Source organism: Cavia porcellus, unplaced genomic scaffold, assembly GCF_034190915.1.
Source record: "Cavia porcellus strain 051 isolate PalLab524CR breed Dunkin Hartley unplaced genomic scaffold, mCavPor4.1 scaffold_6, whole genome shotgun sequence".
NCBI lineage: Eukaryota > Metazoa > Chordata > Mammalia > Rodentia > Caviidae > Cavia > Cavia porcellus.
Window position 1 is genome coordinate 50,583,346 of NW_026947489.1, and position 15,665 is coordinate 50,599,010.

The 15,665-nt window shown below is 38.8% G+C and overlaps 1 protein-coding gene across 1 annotated transcript; it reads right to left on the bottom strand.

Moving 5' to 3' along the window:
• Positions 1 to 10,472: 10,472 nt before the first annotated feature.
• Positions 10,473 to 11,407, bottom strand: LOC100729191 (olfactory receptor 9A4-like). The gene is given in 2 exon segments (XM_013158521.1): positions 10,473 to 11,359; positions 11,362 to 11,407. Coding segments are annotated over 2 exon segments (933 nt in total).
• Positions 11,408 to 15,665: the final 4,258 nt, after the last annotated feature.

Here is a 15,665-nt window from a genome sequence, read left to right on the forward strand (position 1 = left end):
CCACCAGCGCCATCACGAGGAGTCCTCATATTCATGATGCTACTTCTAATGACCTCCCAAAGCTCCCATTTCAAATTCCACTAACAAAGCCTACGGTTTAAGCTTCCAGCATATGAATTTTAGGGGATTCACCTGAACCACACCAGCCCCTTCTCTCTTAACCTGGCCTGGCCTCAAGCTCCCCATATTCACAGAAACAGATCTCAGCACACTGAGAGGAGCAGATGGCAGGAACCAGGCATGTGCAGGAAGTTACTGTTCTCTTATTGTTGAGACAAAATAGCTGACACCCAAAGTAAAGCAAGGTAAGGTTTATTTAGCTTTTTGAGGTTTTAGTCCTTACTGGGCTGACTCCAAGGCAGGGTGGCATGGCTGAAGGGCAACCATTCATGGTGGCTGCGAGAGTGAAAGAACAAAAAGGGGAAAGCATTCCTCCTGCCCTCCCTGATATTATATGTTGGCTCCCCTCGGAGAGTGCAGCACTCACCCACCAATCTGAGTGCTAGACAACGAACCAATCACAAATGCTACATTCAGCCACCACCATGATTACATGAGGCTTGGGTGGGGACCATCAGAACACAAACCACAACAACAGGCACGTGCAGGAGATGCTCTGCTCTGCACACCAGTCCCAGCCACTCCCAGCCTGCTGTGTGCTTACATCTGGCCTGTCCTCCAGAGACGGAACTCACTCTGCTTTTGGTCTTCAGTCTGTTTACTGATTAACTAATAGTACCCATCATCTGCCTTCACTCATCTGTTTTTTCCCTTTCACATTTTAGCTTATTTTCTACTCTCTGGAGAATTTTTTTCCAGGGATTGCTGATAAATCTTTCTTCATTTCTACTGGTTCTCTGAGCAGTGCGGCATTCACTACCACAAACTTGACTGTGAAATATATTTGTATCATCCCCTCACTCCTTTTTATACCCAGGCCACCTTCTTTCTACCACTTAGCAGCCCCAACTGTTTGCTCAGCATGAGTAGAAATACACACAAACAGATTAATCTGGTGGAAGCCATGCATAGTTCAAAGTGAGCAAAAGAACACAGGGGAATCTGCACTTTCTGCCTGGTGATACTTTGTTCCCTTCAAATGTGAACTCAAACATTATTGACTCCGAGAAGCTGTCTTTTATTTCCTTGCCCCATGTCTAGGTTGGCTGTTCCTCTTCTGTGCTGTCACACCTCCATAACCTACCTCTTAGTGGGTCTCATAATGTGGAGCATTATGGTATGCTGTTCAGTGACCTGTCCGTCTACCTCAGCGGCTGAACTCTTCAGTAGATCAGGGAGCCTAAGTTCTATTTCTGAATTCTACATGTCTATCATAAGGCCTAATACAGAAAGAGTGACTTGCATGTGTGTGTGTGTGTGTGTGTGTGTGTGTGTGTGTGTACATGTATAAACCAGAGAGATGCAGAAAAGAGACATAGAAAGAAAGTGGAGGAGCAGAAGCACAGAGAAAAGGAGAGTAGAGGAGAAGGGGAGAAGAGAAGAAAATAGAAAAAGAGAAAAGAGAAAAACTGGCTCCAATGGAAGCCAATTTGATGGCCTTGGGTCAGTATTCCATTAGTAACGTGATGTGTGTATGTTCTCTAATAAAGCATATCTTGATGATATTTTCACTTCCTGAGGATTAGTTTCAATTTACACACTTTTACACACAATTTACACACTTGTGTCCTCAGCCCTCAAAATATCTGAATCTCTGCTTTCTCCACATACAGCTATCCAGAAAAATGGGTACTGGCCTTTTGGGCAACGCCAGGAAGTCACCACTAGGTGTACGTGTCATGGTGTCATGTAGCCCAACTTTTGATGCCTCAGGAATTCCTTTTCACTTGATAGGTCCCGAGCTTAAAAGCTGGTTGAAATCTGGAGATGGCAGCCATGTTGGAACTTAGGGAACTGAGCAAGAAAGCAACCTGCCCTCCTTCCTGGTAAGTGGCCGCCGCTGCGCGAGCAATCAGTGGACAGGCCAGGAATAGAAACAGTCGGTGTCTCTCTCCCTTGAGCTACCAGCCTGCAGGCTGACAAGAAACATCCCATCCCCACCCATGACTAGCAGCTGGAGGCCAGAGGGCTGAGCATCTCTTGGGAGGATGACCATTAGCAATATAGCAAATATGGGGGATTTCCTTCTATCTTCTCTTTGAAGGCAAATGTTGTTTTCACTGTTTTGCTTTGTTCTGATGAATTGTTTACTCTACTCAATATTCTGTTTTGATAGGTTTTATAATGTTCTGTTTTTGGTTTGATTTTGCTGTACCTGATTGAATGGACAACTATTGTGATGATAACAAGATATACTGTGGTACCTGTTACTGTTATCTCAGTATCCAGCTGTGAAGTTCTGTACCAGTTTCACTGCACTGTCTCAACTGGTTTTTTTCTGTCTTGTTCTGTTGTATTTTACTACCTTCAAAATAAAATTAAAAACCTGGAGATGGGACACAGAATGAAGCCTTTCTACAGTGTGACTGCCTTTGCTCTCTTTTCATCCATTCTTGTCCTCAAACTAAGTGCATTAAGTAGTATCTTTGTGGGTTGCTCATATTTTTGCTCTGTTAGTACTATGCCATATTAGTGATCTCCAAAAGACATCTTTACCTGACACCTTCTCCTAGTAGGGTAAATGTCTGATATCAAGTACTGTTCCTGGGCTCTACCATTCTGTTTTCCTGTGTTCCCCTGATACTATTCAACTCAGTTCTGTGACAGCAGCTCCTAGTGAAAATCATTTCAGCTAATACCATCTTTAGCCACGCTTTATAAAGTCACTTTGCTAGAGTATTCTTGGGCCCTCTGAGGAACATAATCAGCTGGTAGGCTTCTCTTTCTTATGTAACAGACCAACTATACAATTCTAGTTTCCTAATCCTTTTGATCTCTTCTTTAATATTCTCTCAAGGAAATCTTCAGCATCTCTACTTACTTTAATGAAGATGGTTACTTTTTTGAAACTTCTGTGAGTCAGCAAATATATGTGTCAGATTCATTTTCTAGGCACTTTGCCAAAGTGTTAAATTCTGCATGTTGGAAGAGGAGCAGGTCCCAGTTCACAGCCAGCAGTGGTCCCTGAACTTGGGTACATGATCTTTTCACTCTATTTGCAGTCTTATCTTTGCTACACGTTATACTGAGACATAGTCTATTAACTGGTAGAAGAAAAATTGATGACAGAGGAAGGTGATCATTGCCTTGGAAGACATCTACCTTACCTGAGGTCTTTGCATAGTCCTGGGAGACACAGCATACCTTCCACAGAAGAGGAGGCTGTTTCCAGTGTCCAGGGGAGTTTAGAGCAATCTGGGTGCTCAAGGTTCTCACCATATCAACTGATAAGTTTTTGCACCAAGAAGGGATTGGTGCTGGTCTCATGGAGTGGATTGCTTCCTATGAGAATGGGCTGTTGTGATACAAGTTCCCTTAGCTGTCTTGGGTCTCTCTTTTGCTCCCTGTGTTGCATGTGACTTCCTCTTCATAGCTTTTTGATGCCACCCACCATGAGCCCTCCCAGAGCCAAGGAGATGCTGGAAGTATGCTCTTGAGCCTCCAGTGAAGTATCCAACCTCAAGTATTTTTTATAGCAACAGAAAAGGTATTAATTTATCCTTCAACTGTCATACATTGCTGTAAATAGAGCTGAGCCTGTCTTCTCCTCTCCCCAGTAGTGGCACTAAGCAGGGTCTAGCAAGTTGTATATATTGGACAATTAATATTTACCATGAACCTCAAAAATACAAGTCTACAAGAGGGAAAAATCTGAATAACTCTGCAATTGCTCCATCGTCTAATCACTGTACTGTCTATAAATATCTTCAGTATGGGATGTTCATCAATATCTGGCCAAGCACATATGTCCACCTACAGATTCTCTACTTTCAATAGCACTTTTAATATCAACTGCCTTGGATCTAAATGCTCTAGAGACAGCCTGAAGAATTCTTGTGCAAAGATTCACTGTTGCACTATTTTCAAGAAAACAATATGACACATGCAGAATAATACAAGGGAAATAGGGCAGAAAATCTACTCTTCAGGCTGGTAATAATGATCAAGAGATTTCAGGGTCATCCGAAAGAACCTTTGAAGAATGAACTGCTCCATGGAGTTGATATCATGGTAAAACAAAGCAAACCCTTTTCGTGTTTGTATCAATCATTTGGTATGGGCTGTATACTTTCCTTACGAAGTTACAGAATATACACTTCATGTCTGAGGTGGCTCCTAACCAGTCAAGGGTGATACTCTGAATAAGATAGAGTTGTGTGCAACTAGAGGATGAGTACCATAGCCTGGTGGAAAGCATGGTAAGTAGGTGAATAGCTTCCAAATTCCAGTTTCCTAAAAAAAATCATCTAATGAAGACAGATCTTTTTTACATTCAGTGTGAGACATCAAGTAGACAAATGAGGTTGACTTAAGTAACTAGATAGGTTTCAACATCGAGTCAATTTCAAGGAAACTATAAATAAATTACTTTTATTTGAATGTGTCAAGCTAAAGCCCTAGTTAATCTTTATAAAATTAGAACAGTTTTTTGATGTCCTCAGCACTACTGTTAGCATCTTACTTTTTAAAATGTTAGTAGGAGATCAAAGCAAAAGTTAAAAGAAAAAGTTTTCCCCCCTGCCTTCTAATTCTAGAAAAGAAGGCTCTTGTTTTTTTGTAGTTGATGATGAGAAAACAAATTTGAAAATTGCTCAATTCTCTAAGAATGCTTTCTCGTGCTGTATACAGGAACAATTATACATGACTCCAAGTAGATGAAGATAGCACTTGTATATGTGGGTGATGTAAAAAACAGGAAAAAATAATTTTGAACTGTGTACATTCATATCCTTGATAATAATAGAAAATATACACAGAAAAATATGTAATAAACAAATTGTCTCATTCAGTTCAAACTACTTAAGCATATGGAAAATAACAACCAAGGGATTTGGGAATTATCCCTCAAATATTTGCCTAACTAGACCAAAGAATATCAAAGTCACTATATATAACAATACTGTCAATATTTTTAAACACTTCACTTTTATTAAGTTGGCTATTGTGTTAAACCAAATGTATATCTAATTTAAATACTGTAAGCCAAGTCAATAGCAGCTTCTTTTATAATTTTTATTTTAAAGAGAATAAAACCAAACAAAACAAAACAGAATAAAGCCAATCAAAACATACCACAGTAAGTGACACAGGACTTCAAAACAATAGGAAATCAACAATGATAACCATGATGCCTCTTGTTGTTCTTAAAATAGCTGCAGATAATGTCAGATGTAGTAAAAATCAAACAAAACAGAACAGACTAGAACCAATAAAAACAAAATAATGAATGCAACAAAGGACTTTAAAACAAGATAATAGTAAATCCAAAATGGCTACCATAATATATTTGGCATGTTTGAAATAGCTACTCCTGCCATCAGATACAATAAAATCAAACAAAATGAAACAGAATAAAACCCAACCCAACAAAACAATGAAAATGACACAGTACTTCAAAATGAGATAATAGGGAATTAACAATGGCTATCACCTTCAGAAAGAGAGAATCCCAAAAATGCTACATTGCATATTGTTATCCTATGAATAAATGATCGGACTACTGGCTTTAGACCTGCAAAGTCAGTGAAACACTAAACACTACAGGCATTAAACTGTATTCCACCTCAATATATATCATCACAGACTGTTTTTCTCTGGATCAGCTGGTTCCTTTTGGTGGCAGTGGGGTGGGGATAGGGGGGTTGGCTCCTCTTGTTTTCCAGCTAAAAGGGACCAGCATCTAGCTTTCCCCACAGTGGCCTGTGCATGGTGCCAATTCACAGGGAGGGCTTGCTTCTTGGTGACTTTTTGTTCTCTTTCCCCACAGTCTGTAAATCACACTGACCCACAGGAAAAGATTGGCATTGGGCTCTCCACCTAGCAGCCCACACATAAAAGCAGCCTCTTTTAAAGGAATTTGAAATATGTGTTTCATTAAATATAACCAAATACTACAACCCAGTTCAACTTTCTGATCAGATTAAATAGTCTTCCAACTCACCTCTAGATCAGAGAAAAAGTTTACACATTTCCAAAAGTAAGGACAGCCTACCTCAGACATTGTGGCTGTATGTAGAATCTGCATAACTAATTCAAAAATTATGAGTCAAAAATGGAAAAAGAAAGAAAATCCATTTTCAAGAAAAAGAGCAATAGAACTCAGTGCAGAGCTGATTCAGATAATGGAAGTCTCTGAGTGAAACAGCTATAAATGAAAAGAAAGTAGACTGATTGTCCAAACAAGGATAATTGTTGAAAACCATAATTTAAGAGAAAACATTTAGAGCCTCTTACCATAATGCTATCAGCATATACCAAGTGAAGAAATCATATATTTTTAAAAATCTAGTAAAACATAGTATGAACAATGAAAGTCAGTAACATTCTGGCTATTGCCCATTACCTTCCTACCCTTTCCAGCTTGGTGTGATGGAAAATTCACTCCTGATATATGCAGGTACCAACACTCAGCCTTTCCCAGATCCCAGCTCAGGGCTATGATACCTTCCTTGAGGCAGAAATAGACACGATTTCTCAACCCTCCCACCATGAGTTGCAGGAGTGGAATTTCAGGAGAGGGGAGATATGAAGTTAGAGACTTTCTGCTTCTATTCAAGCCTCCTCATTCGTAGGACTGAAACTTTCTCTCAAGAATACTACATTCTCAATATAGGACCCCAATCATTCTCACCCATAGGGTGAAGGATACACAACAGAAATAAAAATCCAAAATGTTCAAGACAACCGTTCTGCCTTACATACTGCAACAAAAGCAGAACTGTTACTAAGAGACAATTGAACACAACTGCTCCCCACCAAGTTCCAGAGCCCAAGCTAGGACATTTTTCCCAATTGGAGAAGAAAACTCTATACTCAAAAAATTGACTTTATTTAAAAACAAATTTCAGGAGTTGGAGTCTGAGGACATTGTCAAAAACAATGACGGATATGGAAAGCAAAAAAGAAGCTTTATGATTTCCTAAGAGACACAAAATAGATGACAGGCCAAATAATTTAGCAAAGAGAATCAGAGGAAAAGAGAGCTAAGAAATGCCTTTCTAGAGTCACAACAAATATCAAACTCTGACCCCAAAAACCACCCTATCAGAAATGCAAACCTAACTGGATCACCCAATAAGGTAATTTATGACACAGGGTATAATAATAGAACAATCAGTGAGCAAATTGTGGTGCTGATCAGTTAGATCCATCCAGAGAAATAATCAAAGAGAGACCTGTTGAAGCTACTGTGATTTAAGGAGACTGGGTGCATATCTAAGTCTGCATCCATGGAGGAACAAATCTCCAATATACATGGCTGAAGAAAAGACACAGGCTTCGATAAAACAGTTCATCCAGAACAACAGACAAATTATCAAGGAAACGGCAATAACAAGTTCCTCACAGCGGGGTATGAGTATCCAGAATGGACAATATAATAACCAAAATGTGGTGATGCACAGCTGTAGTCCAAGCACTTTGCGAAGCTGACTCTTGATTGCAAGTTCAAGGCATGAGTTGAAGGCAAGTTCAAGGTTTGATTGCATGAGTAACTTAGTGATGCCCTATCTCAAAGTAATAATAACTATAACAATAAAAATAATATTGTCGGTGATCATGATAATAAATTCCTAGGTCAAGGTACATAGCTCAGTGTGAAAACCTTGGATTCAGTCCCTAGTGCTGAAAAAAACTTTTTCAACAAAAATTATAATACATGCAGTCAAACAGGAAGGTGTGACCTGTACACAAGAACAAAACACAGAAAATAATAAACTGTGTCTCATAGAAACCAGATGTCACATCACATTTTACAATTAACTTTAAAGTAGATGTTGTGAATATATGAAAAGCTAAAACAATGAGTAAGGAGTAAAGTATGACAATGTTTCTGCAGAGAGATTATCAATAAAATGAAAATTAGAAAAAATGACAATTTTATAGATTAAAATACAACAATAAATTAAAATTTTACTATAGGAAGTCAACATTATAATTAAACTACCAAAAGAAAGAACTAGTAAACTTAATACAGTTTAGCATGAAATACAGAATCCAAAGAATAGAATAAAAAAATAATAATAGCAAAACAAGAAAAAACAAAAATTCAGCAACATTATTTTTTAAAAATTAAAGTAACAAAAAGACATTCACAGACAAATTTAAAAGGCTGGACTTGTACTAGCAGATCACCTTACAAGAAATAGTAAAGGAGGATTTCGAAGGGAAGACAAGTGATTGTAAGTAGAAATAAAACTTCACACAGACAAAATAGAGAACACTGATACTGGCAGTTTTTAAATTATAACAGAAAGTATAAATGCATATTTCATCTCCTTACTTCTTTTAACTGTTTTGAAAGCAAATGTGCATAATACATCACCGAATTGTGGGAGGGAAAGTATGTAGTGATGCAATGTGTTTAACAATAGCACAAAAGGTATGGGAAAGTCTGCTTCAGATAAGAAAGTGACACCAAATGATAAGCTGAACCTGGTAAAGAAATCAAGAGAGCCAGGAAATTTAAGTAAGGTTAATATAGCAAATGCTCTTACTCTTCAGCTTCTTTAAAAGTTAGAAATAGCATTTATAGTAGTAAAATAGCATTTGTAGTAGCATTTTAGTTTATAAGTAAAGGAAATATGTGCCATTGTTGTGATTCAAAATGGAAGAAAGGAGAATACAGTTTATGTAGGAGTAGCATTCTCATGTCTTGCTAATATTGATATCAATATCAAGTCAATTCTGAAGAAGATAAGCTCTTACTTAAAACTATGAAACAGATCAATAAAGAATATCAAATATTGTACAATAAAACATCTAATGTAAAAGTAGTATAACAAATATGCTGAATGATGTCATGAAAAGATGGAAAATATTGACAAATGAGACAAATTTAAGTAGGGATAAACTATAAGAAAAGCCCAATGAAAATACAATAAATAAGCATGTCAGAAGACATGAGGAACTCCTTTCATGGGTTACCTACACAGCTAAAATGGCTGAACATGAACTAACAGGCTTGAAGTTTGGCCTAGATGCATATAGTTCATGCTTATCAGGTTTGCTGCTATCCAGTTACCTGAACAGAAGTATCTTTATTCCCACTAGAAACGGATATCAATTCTTACTCTCCAGCATTCATGTCAATACTTCCTACTCCAGAGTCACAGGTTAAGAAAACTTGGAAAGTCTGTTTAACAGCACTGAGCCTCTATTTTCTTTTCTATTAAATGTTCCCTCACTGAGTTAATGAACAAGAAAAATAATATCCTTCCTATCAGGACAGACCCTCATGAACTGAAGTTGGAAACCAGGGCATCTTTCTTTAAGTGTTAAAACTCCTTTCTCCCAATTGATACAGTCTCACCACAGCACAGTGTCTGATTCCCAGAGCATGGGTTTTCTAGGCACCATGCACCATTTAGCAGTGTAAACTACATAATCATACCTGACAAGATGCAAACTTAAAGCACCCCATCACCTCATCACTGAGTCATTCAATTCCTTACCCCAGCGCAGGCTACTGTGATCTACCAACTGTCAACATTAGATAAACTCCTTCTTTCTAAACCCTTCCTCCAATATTATGTGAATTTCTCCCAATTACATTCCTAGAAACTAGATCTCTGAATGGCTAGGAAGCTACATGGGAAAAGGATAGTCCCTTAATTTTTTTACATTCTGCCCAGAGAAAGGCTAATGAGATGGTTGAATTTAGCAAGAGGAACATTCCTCCTCTTCCTATTCCCAAATATTTTTGTCTTGCAAATACTGTTGAGGCAGACCAGGTGAAAAATCAATCCAAGCCTGTGTCATCATTCTAGACTAGGTCTGCAGCAGATGTAAAAAATCACTACACTCACTTTGAGGCAGCCACAGGGCCAGAACTGTATAACATACATTCAGTCAAAAAAGAGCCCCAGGATTCTTCAAATCAGTGTGTAGATCTTGTCAAGAAATAACACAAATATTTAGGGAAAGACATAGCAGAGTTGATAAAGAGGAAAATAAACATCTCTAATTCCATACTCAGATGATTCTGATCCCCTATCTTCTCCTCATCTCTCTGTATTAAGAAATCCATTCTGAGATGTGGATTGTAAGTAACTGAGTTAATAGAATTCTTTAAAAATATGTTTCTTTTCTCTATTTCTTCCTCCATCCCAGGAACACATACTGTCAGTTAAACAGTAAAAGCAAACCAAGACTAGTTCTATAAGATCCCAGCAGGCAGACAATGGAATTCATTTTTGTCTGTTTCATCTAGTTTCAAAGAAAAATGGGGATTTGTGCTCACAATTTGATTTTAGTAACAATGATATGGGATAAGAATGGTTAGGATTTTCTAAAGGTATTGAATAACTCATTGTGAGGACATACCATCCAAACCAAATTAGAGAAAGCTAATCTTAGAGGAACTGACAGCACTGTTTCACCCCATCATGGAGGGCTTCTTTGACTTTGTCATTCCTGAGAGTAAAGATGAAAGGGTTCAGGAAAGGGGTCACCACTGAAACCAGCAGTGACGCTACCCTGTTGTATTCAGCTGCCTGTGTTTGCTTGGGTTTTACATAAAGAAACAAGCAGCTGCCATAGACAATCACAACAAATGTGAAGTGGGAGGCACAGGTGGAGAAGGCTTTCCTCTGGCCAGAGATTGAAGGGATCTTGAGGATGGTGGAAGTGATGTAGGTGTAGGAAATAATCACAGGGATCAAAGAACCAATGACGATAAAAACAGCCATCAGAAAAAGAACAAACTCTGTGAAGAAAGTCTCATCACACGACAGTCCGAGTAATTGTCCTCGGTCACAGTAAAAATGGTTTAACAGATTTGACTTGCAGAAAGTAAACTGATAGGTTGCATAGACTGGCCAGATTTCAGAAAGGAATCCAAATGCCCATGACATGATGACCACCCAAATGCAGGTGCAGTTGTTCATAATGATGTTGTACCTCAGAGGGTTACACACAGCCACGTAACGGTCCACAGCCATCACTGCAAGCAAGGCCAACTCAGTGGTCCCCAGAGCAAGGTACAGGAAGAGTTGGGCAACACACCCATTCAGAGAGATTGTTTGGATCCCAGGGAGCAGCAGACCCCAAAGCATCACAGGTACAATTACGGATGTGATCAGGGTCTCGAGGAGAGAGAAGTGACCAAGGAAGAAATACATGGGAGACTGCAGACGTTTATCAACACAGACAATCATGATAATCACTGTGTTTCCCAGTAATGTCACTGAATAAAAGAGAAAGAATATATCAAAAAGAACACGACACAGTTCTTGAGCCTAGGGAAGCCCCACAGGCAGAATTCAGTGGCTCTAGCCTGATTGTCCATCACGCAGGTCTTGCTTTTGCTTTTGTGAAACCTGAAGACCAAAGAAGACATAGCAATATTTCACAGGATCCTCTTTTCAAAAATGAGGAAAAACATTAAGATGAAAACTATTTCCAACCCTCACATGGCCAGGGCTAAGTCCTACCACCCCAAGTTTGTTAATTGAGGCTTCTTATTCATGTGAACCTAACTCACTGTAGTGAATGAAGTTACCATCTTCTTTACTAGTGTGATAGAATCTTTTTCTCCACTGAATGTACCTTTTTGCATGCTGAGACCTTTCCCGTAGGCAAGTTTCAAGGCTAAATACTATGGGCCCTTCTAGTTCTGGGCTTGTCCTGCTTCTTGCTGGGCTAAAGTCCTAGAAGACCTAAAAGAATCTAGATGATGTTCAAGTGGTAGGACTTTGATCCCCACTGTTTAACAGTCATGATAGCGTATAGATCCACAATGGGGCATCAGTAAAGAAGCTGAGCTCTGGGACAAGCATCCTTGCTGTTCCTAGGTCTTTAAACCTTCACGTTACAGAATGGCAGCATCTCCACAAGAGAATTCTGAGCCATGGGGCACTTTCCCAAAGCAGATCCCAACTTCTCTAGCTGAAATTTCCCTCAAAAGTGCTGGAAGGAAGACAAGACAGAAGGTGAAACAGTCAAGGATTGAACCTAAGGCAGCAGCTGTTGGGTGTCTGTTCCCCACTTTCATCTCACTGTCTGCATTACTGATTCATCTTCGCTCCAGAGGACCCTTCCCAGGCACCCTACCCAGAGGAGGAGAGCACACTCATTACTGGACTTCAGTTCTTCCCAAACCAATTGCTGTTACCTGAAGCCATGTATCTAACAGTGGATTTCATCTCTCATTTAATATTAAACAAATATGATCATGAACTGAACAAACAAAAATTTATAAATGGGGGTAAACTACAAGGTGAAGAATAAATACAAAATAATCAAATTTATTGATCATGCCCTACAGAAAAGATACAGCATGAAAGTCTGTTAGGAAGTTTATTTATGTTTCATCTATGACATTGGAATGCATTTTCTGTGGGCCAAAGACATTATCTTCAGACTTATGCTCCAAGACTGGGATATAAAGGATATGTGTTTGTGTCAGTTTAATTCAGTTTTATATAAATGCATATTTTTTTTCTTGAGCAAAATAAATAACACTGAAAATTTCAGTAAATGATGAAGGCCTGGATATGTGATATGTGGTTAAATAACGTGTGTCCTGACCAGGGTCAGTAAGGCCCCGGCCTCTCCTGCCCTCTCCTGCTGTTCCCTTCTCTCTCACATTACCACATTCCTTCCTCCCTTCCCTCCTAGAGGTGATCCTTTCAGTTTCTCTGTGGCTTTTTTGCTGGCAATCAGATACCAAGGACAGAATTTGTAGGAGAGCTCAGTGTTCCGCTTGCCTACATTTTCCAAGCAATCAGCACCAGAGGAAGAAAAATAAGAGAAAAGAATTCTAAATATTTAAGTCACTTGCAAGAGACTGTACACTTCTGGCATTCAAAATGCCAAGTGAAATCAATCAGATACAGGTTAACAGTGGCAGGGTCTCTCTTGTATGAGACACATAAATTATATACAGGTTAAAGGGCAACATAAAAAATAACAGGAAATGGGGAGATAGACTGGAGATAGGAAGGGGATCTGGTGACAGTGGAGATGGGGTGAAGGGGAGGGCTAAAACAGGATCAAAATATGATATGATATGTGTATGAACCAATTTCTCACAATTATGTGCCATAAACTTATATTTATAAATATTTTTATATTGTAGATTCCAAGAAAAAGGAGAAAGAAGAGGAGAAAGACAAGAAAGACGAAAATGTTGGTTAGTATCAGGGAGCAGTGTGCTGCGCCTTGGGCTGTTGGGCTTTTGCAAAGCTGAAGGTGTTCTGTGCTGAGTGCCAGAGGCATTTGCATGGGCCTATTCATGCTGTTTTGATCCTACCTTCTGTTCTGCATTTGTGTCCTGTTTCTAGAAGACAACCAAGTTCTGGGATGCCCATCCTGAACCCTTCTACTCACTCCTGTGCAGAAAACAACCCTTGAGAAAGGACTCACTGCTGTAAGAGGGGGCTCATCACCAATACCATATTCTCTAGGCTCAGCTGATGCCAACTCCTATTTGGCAAGCACTGAGACATGCAAACTATTGCTGCTGTCCCTACTTCAGGGTGCAAAGGAAGATGTCCTTACACAGAAGCTTAGGAAGAGGCCCAGTAATAACTACACTGTGCAGAGTTTAGGTTCTCTAGCTCTCTAGCCATCTCTTCCTATTCCTTTTTTCCCTAGAGAACTTAGTTACTGAGATGCTACTTCTTAACTAGCCCATGTTTGAGGAGTCCCTAAGCAATCAGTTGGAGGATATCAGACAAAAAAAAAAAAAACTTCATTATTTCTACTTTTTGCCAATTAAGTTGTAGAACTTTTGAAAGTTTTGTTTGTTTTCTTTTTGTAAGAAAACCTGAAATCCTACCAATTGAGAACATTGAAACACAAAGACTGTTTTCCCCAAGACTCCAGGTCTAGATGTCCAGGAGTCCTAGATGGAACTTTTCACCTTCTCTGTTTTTGATATCAGGCTTTTCCCAAGATTCCCTTAGCTATTCACAACCAAAACCATCTCCTTGAAATATGTCTCTATGCAGCTTGCATGGGATCCCAATTAAAACTTTAATCACCAGAAATTCCCCCGACGAAGCCCAACCCCACTCTACTTGCTTTACCGAGGCTGTTGGTCCTAGAGCTATAGGCCCTCTGGGGTGCTGTACCTCAAAGCCTAACCCCTTGCTGTGCATTGCCTCTGTTTTTCTCTTTCTTGAGTACATGTGCATCTGTGTGTATCTGAGCATGGTTCTTGTAGCCACTTTTTTCTGTGGCATGTCCCTGACTACCAGCCAGGTTCCCTAGAGTTGGGAGAACAGAATGGAGTCTATGCAGGCAACTACCTTCACAACTTGGAAGAACCAGCAAAATAGAAATCAGAAATCTGCTCCTTTCTGGGGAAGATAGGGAGAAAAATGAGTGCTACACCACATTTTTCTACTTTTTTAGTTTCATTTTCAGTACATCTATTAAATCAGAGAATGTTATCTGGTATCTAAGGACACAAACTAAGAATCATTTTCCTTCTTAACTCTTTGATTTGCTGAAGCTTAGTCAATTTGGTACAAAATGCTAGCTAGCTTTTTCTAAGCATGCATTTCCATATTTTTAAAAATTACATGTTGTGAAAATCTGTTTTATTTACTTTTTTATCTCAAATCATAGTTTATAAAAGATACTTTCTCCTATGAATACATACTGTCCTACCTCTTTTTTTAGCTAGAGCAGTTGGACAAGAGAAAAAAATAAAAAGGTTACATGCAATCTTAAAAAGTTGTTAGAGAAAAGCAACAAATCATGTAGAAAGGTAAATCCATTAGTATTACAGCAGACTTAAACTTCAAAGGCAAAAGGAGACTGGCGTGAAATGATTTAAGAGCCAAAAGAAAGAGAATCCTACTCCAGGATACAGCATTTGCAAAATGAACTCCAAATGTCTGTATTCACAGAAGACATAATTCTTTACATAGAAGACCTTAAAAATTCAGCCAAAAGACAACTAACAAACAAATTCTGCAAAGTAGCAGAATTCAACATAAATATGCAAAAATGAATTGTTCCTGTATGACAATAATGAGCCTACTGTGAAAGAAATTAGGAAAACAATATCATTCACAACTTTAGAAAGAATACTTGATAATTTTCCTAATATAGGAAGTAAAAGAGCTCTATAGGAAAACCAGTCTTATGAAAAGATCAAAGAGGATATCAGAAAATGGAAAAATATATATCTTGTGTTCCTGGATAGACAGAAACAATATTTTAAAAATGGAATATTACCAAAAATGATACATAGGTTTCACACAATCCTAACCAAAATAACAGCAGCAACCCTCAGGAAACTAAAAAAAATTATTCTAAGTCTCCGATGGGAGAAGAGACCCAGAACAGCACACCAAGCTGGGTAACAAGAGCAAAGCAAGAGAATTACAAAGAGGGAATTTAAGTTGTGTTACAAAGCAACAGTGATAAAAGCAGCATAGTACTGGCACAAAATAAAGACGTGAGTCAGTGAAACAGAACAGAGGATTCAGAAGCAAATCCAAGTACACTCAGCCATCTGAACTTATGGATCAAACAGGCTCAAAAACATATACTGGGGGACAGATAGCCTCTTAACAAATAGCGCTGAAAAA